The sequence below is a fragment of the Trachymyrmex septentrionalis genome, unplaced genomic scaffold (genome assembly GCF_001594115.1).
Source record: "Trachymyrmex septentrionalis isolate Tsep2-gDNA-1 unplaced genomic scaffold, Tsep1.0 scaffold165, whole genome shotgun sequence".
Lineage (NCBI taxonomy): Eukaryota > Metazoa > Arthropoda > Insecta > Hymenoptera > Formicidae > Trachymyrmex > Trachymyrmex septentrionalis.
This window is the reverse complement of record NW_017304811.1, coordinates 318,911-326,976: the sequence shown is the minus strand read 5'-3', so window position 1 is coordinate 326,976 and position 8,066 is coordinate 318,911. Positions and strand designations below refer to the sequence as shown.

The window sequence follows — 8,066 nt, the reverse complement described above, 5'->3', positions numbered from 1 at the left end:
TGTTCCCTATTATTCATTTCCTTTCTCTTTTATGCGACAAATCTTTATAAATATTTCCAGCATGCGAAAGTGCTCGACAAAAAAATAGAAATATTGGTTGTACTAGCGCTAGAGAGGTAGAATCTCGCGTGAGAATCTCGTTGCGGCCGCTATCGCGCTGTAAAGTACTTGAAATGCAAAAATAAAAAGGGATCTCCACGTATTAAGTCACTTAAGGACCTCTTGCAAAGCTCTTACTTTGATTTCTTAAAGCTAGCGTGGTATAATAGATGGCCGACTCTTTCTGTGCTATAAAAATATTAACTGAGGACATCCAGCAATGATACTGCAGTTCTTTGCAGCACTGGATACAATTATAACATAATTATGCTGAAATGTCATCACTAAAACTATTTATTTTTTATTTCTTTTCTTTTTGTGATAATCAGATTATAATAAAGTGTAAAATAATATATGATGAAAATCTTTTACACGTGAAAGTAGTTATATAAAATATTAATAACTTTAATTATTTTACTGCAAAAATAATTAATACAACTGAGTTTCAAATAGAAATTATTTGGCGATACAGTCATTTTTAATAATAAATCAACCTAATACTTCCTACGACTGCATGAACTGACAAACACGTCAATTCGCATGACTGTCCTCCCACAAACAATTTGAATGACCTTCCACATTCTAGAGCGACTTTCTATTGATTTTGGCTCCAATTGGAATGTGACTATCGAGGTGTTGGTTGAACAACATTTTGCATTGCCAAATTTCTATTGTATTTTTCTCTTTTGTCTTCTATAAAAAATATATTTACCAAACGTTTTTATAGTTTCCGTAAAAGCTTTCGAGGGAAGAAATATTTTTGAAAGCGCTATGTTATGTCGTTCGGTACAGATAGGTCAATCGATTTATAATCGAATTAAAATGTCCTTTTATATATTCTTTCACTTAGTCTTAGTCTAATCGCACAGGGTAATAATCATAAAATTTTATATTTTCTCTGTTAAGAGGATAACTGTCTCTGGAACGTTGGAAAATAATTTAACTACTTATACGCAAAGTACTAATTAGACCGCTTTACCTATTTTCCTCCTTTTTGTGTACATAATTTCATTATAGCAGTTCGTTTGTATTATATTATCATCAGAGACGAGTTGAAAATTAAGATGCGGTGAATTCAACGTGGCTGGAAACAATGAGCCTGGAATCGACGGCGCCACAATACATAGTTCGCTATATATTAACATCTAAAACGTAATCCTAATCTTCTCTTCTTTGTATACTAGTATATTTAATTCGTATTATTATAATTCTAATGACGTATACACACAACAAGAAATGTTAATACGCAAAGAAGATTAGCTTGTTATATCCTGATTTTCCGCAGAATCATCCCTGATCTAATTCCTAGTGTAGATTATAATCAATTATTAATAAGCGCTGCTGTTATACATAATTCATGTTCCGCTAAACTAACATTTAAGACTTAACTGTATGCTGTAATAGATTAAAATTGTACGTTATAATAGATTATATCAAAATGTTTTTGTTATGATAATCTTGGGTCATAAGTAATTTGCATTAATAACGTCGCTTTATTCAGTTTAAAAATTTTATATTGTTACGCATATTTTATATATTTAATTTTACAAATTTTTCAAATATTTTGTAAATACGTTAGTATATCCAACAAAATTGTTGAACAAAAATAATTTTATTTGCGTAAGTCATTGATTACTTTAAATGCCATTTCTCACAATATGTCAATATAAATGGATATCATCTGTCAATGTTAGTGGATAATGCCATTTGTCGGATATCATTTTGACAAATTGTTATATATCGAATGAATACGTGAAACAGAATATTTAAATGAAAAAGACCTCCCTTTCTTTTCACCAACATCAAGTTTCATAGTATCATTTATAAATACAGAGAGATAATATGTTGATACGTGAATTTCTCAATTTTCCAGAGATACAAAAATTTTCAGTAATTTATCAATCTCTGCTGACAATTTTTAAAGGAGTTCCGTTACGCAATTAAAAATGTAATGCATTTAATTATAATTATAATAAGTAAATTAACTACTCAAAGAATATTAGAGATTGTATCTCATCTTATGCAATTTATCATGCATTATATTGTATACTAAAGTATTACATTACGGAATTAATGAAAGCTTTTAGTATTCAATATGTAATATAACTTTGTTAAGTGTTGAAACAGCCTTATAGGAGCCACAGTCTATAATTCTCCCCTATTTCGCACAATTCCTAAGTGTAATAGTTGTTAGAATACATCTAGTTAGCCACTATTAATTGCCATTTAACATGATATTAATCGTAACTTAGTATGAATCCGTGCGAGAGTTAGTGCTAAGTTAGAGAATAACTTAACAAACTCTGCCTCTAACGACGTTATGCAATGAAGGTCATGTGGTTGAAATAATGTCCCATATGAGTGCCCCAAGCACTATTCTCTTGAGAAGAATTGCCCATACGAGCGTTTCAAATGGTGCCATAATTCTCGGTGTAAAACAGGCTGCAATTTACAATGAAAATGTAGGCATTGCATAATAACTATTATTGCTATACAACGATTGTCGAATCACATGCACTCGTATACGTCGTTAAATCGGACTTCATATAATTTAGTCTCGCTACATCGATGCATGATCTGTGTGCATGAGAATATTAAACTTTCAAATATGCGTTTTATAAAGAAAAACCTTTGTAGAGATCGAAGTTATTCGATAAAAGTTCGAAATTATTATCATAGTATACAGCACTGAATCATGCATTATTTTGCATGAATAAATTTTTTGGAGCATGTGTAGAACATATTGCATTAAAATATTGTTAAATGTAATATGTTCTAAATAGTTTGGACTTTATAACAAATAAGATAGCTTAATATTAGTTTTTATCACATCTTTTTAACCAAATTTTGAATATTATTTTCATAAATTATAGAATGTCATTATATTTGTCAAGAATCTACATTACAAAAATATTAATTATTTCAGATATTTTATTAATTTTAGATAAAACTTAATTGGATATATTGACATATAAAATAGCGCAATAAGAAATAATTTATTTTAATTCAACAATTAATTTTGCTCTTTTATAATTATTTTTGAAATCTTAATTTTTATTGTAGAACGAAGTGGTAGCTATGGCGCTAGAAGCTCTATTAAATAAACATGAAGTACCTCTTCCAATGTCGACAACATCGTCTTTGTAAGTACATTCATTAAAAATATTTTCTCTATTATGTTTGTTATGCAGATAGTCTGTGAAAAAGTAAAAGGAATTGAATGAAACATTGTTATAAAACAATTTTTAATATTGTAAATTAACTTTTCCACATTGTTGGTTATTTAATTTATTAAACTCAAAAACTTTTTGCATTTGCTAATAAACACAGTCGTACCTCTACGTAACATTTTTAATTGTACAAAATATAAAATGTAATATAATATTTATTATATTTTATATGAAATTGTCAAAGAAATCTAATGATTACAAATATATTAAGTAAGAAAATCTGTACGCTTTGTAATATGATTAGAAATAATTTAATTTAGTAACATTTGTAGTTTAAAATCAAAGTAAAAAAGGTTGCATCGCATATCATTCATTTAATTAAAATTTAATTAAATTTAATTAGACAAAGGAGAGAAAGAAAGAGAGAGAGAGAGAGAGAGAGAGAGAGAGAGAGAGAGAGAATGTATACTGATATGCGAGTAACAATAGTTCTATTTATTAACATCTTATTAATATAAATTTTTCTATTTATTTAATGTACTAATTAATGTAAATTTTTATAAATAATGTTAACGTATTTTTAATTTCTACCTAAATTATGATTAAATATGTACGATTTTCAATAATAAAATATTTTATTTTTCAGAGAAAAACTTTTAAGTAATGTTGAAGAGGAGGAAAACTATAATTTACTGGAAGACATTTACGAGACACTAAATTATGATTGTGGTAAGATAACACAATTTTTATAATTCAATAATAATAATAAACTAAATAAACGTCTGTTATATATAAACAAAAAAGACTATTTGACATAACGTTGAATAAATCTTAAAATCACATTTACTGCATTTGTTTCTTAAAATCACATTTACTTTATTCGTTTCTACGCGATATAGTAAACTATTATTTATTAATTACTTCGTAATGAAAAGAGTTTTAAAAACAAACAACTTGTCGCTGCGGGGCATCGTTCGCGTTCATTAAAGTAATTTGTTTATTTATGTTTGCGTTCGCCCGCTTACAATTAGTTTAAATCCAGTTTTATACTTTGAAACGATTATCATCACATCTATCACAATCAATTAAGAAAACTTATTACGTCACATTATTTACTTGATAAAAAGTTCAAGATATTAATTCCCAAATTATGTTGATATTTTCAGAATCAAGAAAAATTGTACAAGAGACACATAACTTTCAGAATAAAAATTTTACGATATATCTCTCTTTTCTTATTCATTTCCAAAAATAATAATTCAGCATTCCGCCTTATTTTACGTTGCAAATAAAGTAAATTATATTTTTAAAAACTTATTTATGTAAATATTACGTGAAGCATTCTTTATGTAATTAAGGATGTTTTACGTGTTATTTTAGCATACATAAATAAATCTTTTTAAATATGATTTATAATAAGGCAGGAATGTCGACTAATTATCTTTACACGATTGAAAAAACTGTTATAAAAGAAGGATATAAAATTTTATGAAGTCTCCTTTAGAATAATTATTCCGATGTTTCGAATATATTAATCAATTTTTAATCGCTTCAAACAAGTAGAAGTTAATTTGGAATTATTTTTTGCTAACACCAAACATTACTTTTATGTTATTATATGTTATCTATTGCATTTTTCATAATTATATCTTAAGTACCATTGTCCGCTTCGGTTTCGCTGGACAGCTAATAACGCGAGAATCCGTTAATACAGGTTTGACCGAGTTTTTAATTGAATAAATACAAAAAAACTAGCGCGAAAGATCCAATCGATATTTACCACGGTTTAAATGAAATATCCAGTAATCAAGACAGTAACAATGCTATCCATCAATTAAGTAATCGGTGCAATATCTTTTTTCTCAATTCGCACTTTTATTCCTGTCGAAAGAATTAATGGATTTTTTTCAATAAAGACACAAAATTTTGACGCAACGATAATTAACAAAGGTACCTACAAACGACAGAATTTAATATAAAAATTACGAAATGTCTATAAAAAAAAAATACCATTCTTCATGCACACTTGTAATAGAAATTAAAATATGTGGGCCGTGAACGTTGCTGTCGTTACAAATAAAGCTCGGGGCGAGACAGTCTTTCTTCACATTCAAATTATTCCAGCTTTACTAAATGTGTTCGTCCCGGATCCTTGGTTACGCGTTCTACTTTCCCTAGCAACTGCATAGCGACGCGCAATCTGGCGTCGTATGATAATATTTTAATTTCATCCTGCGTTTTAACTCTGTCTGCTACATGCAGTTTTTTATTTCAATTCGAAATGCAGCGACGAGGATAATTTGTGTAAAGAAAACTAACGATAATATTATTTTTGGAAAGAGTAACGTAGTTAATGCCAAACTCTTTCAAATAATTTTAAATGTGCAGACATCTTACGAATAAATAAAGAAATAATTATTTTTATACTGTTTCACGCTTGTTTGTGCAAATGTTGTGTTTTAATGTTACAAAATTTTATCTTTTCTTATTCGTTTCTATGTAGCTTAATCGGACTTTATAAACATCATATATCGGAATTCCGATATTTACTATCAGAGATTAGAAACTATTAGGTGCTGAAATACCTTTATCGATATTTCAATCACAGGATTCGATATGATTTTAACGATGACGCTGTTGCGATATAGATAAAGTACATAAATAGGTGACTATGTGTGGAGATTTCCTGGTGTTAACGAAGGAACTACCTCCAGATAGGTAATACGTACTCCGAAAGATTAATGAACTAGATGAACCCGGTCTCACAGAAAATCATGCCCAAGATGCGATCCGCCGTTATATCACGGGTCTTATCTTATGCACGCAAACAGCGCCTTATTGATTCAACCTTACACGCCACGACAAAGCGAAATGCTTTTTCCTTCTGTGTCAAGATTCAAGAAATATGTCAGTTCTTTTCGAATTTGTCTTTCTTGTCACTTCATAGTCCCGTAAAGATAATCTTATATTATAAATGGACCACCCGTAGGCTGGCGAACTCAGTTGAGACTCTGCTGAGTCTTTGGAAGTGGAACGAGAGACGCGCGAGGCAAGACTGAATATTTCATAGATTGTATATAGAAAAGCAGTGGCAAGGAGAAACGAAAAATTTTATTAATTCCGCTTTAGCTTGCCCCTCGATTTCCTTGTCGGAAATAAAAGTTCGTTCTATGAGTTATAGATCTGACTTCAAGTAATGATAGAATCATGTTTCTCAATGTTACTATACATATTATTCAATACAATTGCATGCGTACCGGTTTTACATTTCTGTTCTGCGATTTAATCAATACTTTTGTTATCCTTCTCATCGTTATAAGCATTGAAAATTTACAATCTTGCACATTACAGTTTACTGCATTATTAATAATATAAATTAATAATAATAATAATAATAGTAATGCATACACAGTAAGCTATATATAAATGTTTTTATTATTATAGTAAATTGTAGTGTGTATTATTATTATTATAGTTTACATTTAATTTATTACATTATTAACAAAGTAACAATTTAAACTAATAATAATAATAATAATAATAATAATAATATACTACAGTAAATTATAATGTGTAAGATTGTATAATAATTTATTATTATTATATTTATATTTATTATTACTATATTATTATTATAATAATTATTAGTATGTTTTTATTTTATCAGTAATATAATAAACTATAGCATGTAAGATCTTAAAATCTTTAATGCAATTTGTAAAGATGAAAAGAAAGTAGAAAGAAGAATTAATTCAATAGAATAGCGGAACAGAAATGTAAGATTAATTTCATTGGAATATAATGTATAATAACATTCGGGAGCATAATATTATTATTATTATCATTAGTTTATGTTTTCACTTTGTTAATAACACAGCGTACAAGTTATAATTAGAAATTTTCCTCCATCGTTAATCATTTCTAGATAGTATATCCTTCTGCACTTCTAATAATTAATTATAAACATGCTTATTAAAGATAATTAATTTTGTACAATATGCACGTGGAAGTATCTGAAATTCACGTATCTTTGAAAACTTCGCAAACTACGTTGAGTTTATTTGCGATCAATCTTGAACATTGAAACGACGAACGCATAGTGCTCGCACACGCGGAACCAGCATATTTCAGAATGCTAGTTGAAAGCTATACACTTTGGAGAGAAGTAAGGTTATTAAAGTCTCTTCAGAAAGTTACAATTACCTCTCGGAATATTCGTTTGTTGCTGGCAATCATAAGCAGTGGTATGATATAACAGACTTTTTAAATGTCTTCGCAGAATTTACGTATATTCAATTTAACTTTAACATATTTAATTTAATATAATGTGTATAATTATGTTACCTAAATAATTTGTGTTAAATTTATATTTAACATTAGTATCAAAATAACACAATTTATGATTTATTAAGCTAACAAATAACATAAAAATAATATGTTTTAAAACGTACATTTTTAAATGAATAAATAAAATCTATCTATATATTAACATATCGTAAATTGTTAATTTTACTGAAAAAAATATGCTTCTATCGTTTGTCTATTTAAATAATATTTGTATTCCTTTCTAACATATTCATCTTATGATAAATTAATGTATAAATTTCAATAAACCGTTTGGGACATGTGAAATGCATTAAATTTAACACAAATTTTCCAACAGTGTAAATACAAGTACAATAATTATTCAGTTTAGTCATGTTAGCTAAAGAATCAATAAAATTATATATATTTGAATTTTGTCTAAAACGAACGAATCTGACAGGAAACATTTACTAACAAATGTTTAAATTTTAT

General features: G+C 27.9%; 1 protein-coding gene across 3 annotated transcripts in view; it reads left to right on the top strand.

Moving 5' to 3' along the window:
* The window catches only part of LOC108746298 (head-specific guanylate cyclase), a 28,278-nt gene that overhangs the window by 10,253 nt on the left and 9,959 nt on the right, over positions 1 to 8,066 (top strand). For all 3 annotated transcript variants that reach the window (XM_018482977.1, XM_018482975.1, XM_018482976.1), the window contains exons 2-3: positions 3,163 to 3,242; positions 3,916 to 3,998. In XM_018482977.1, the coding sequence (XP_018338479.1) occupies positions 3,178 to 3,242; positions 3,916 to 3,998 (148 nt within the window). In that variant the 5' untranslated portion in view covers positions 3,163 to 3,177. The remainder of the gene's footprint in view (positions 1 to 3,162; positions 3,243 to 3,915; positions 3,999 to 8,066) is intronic.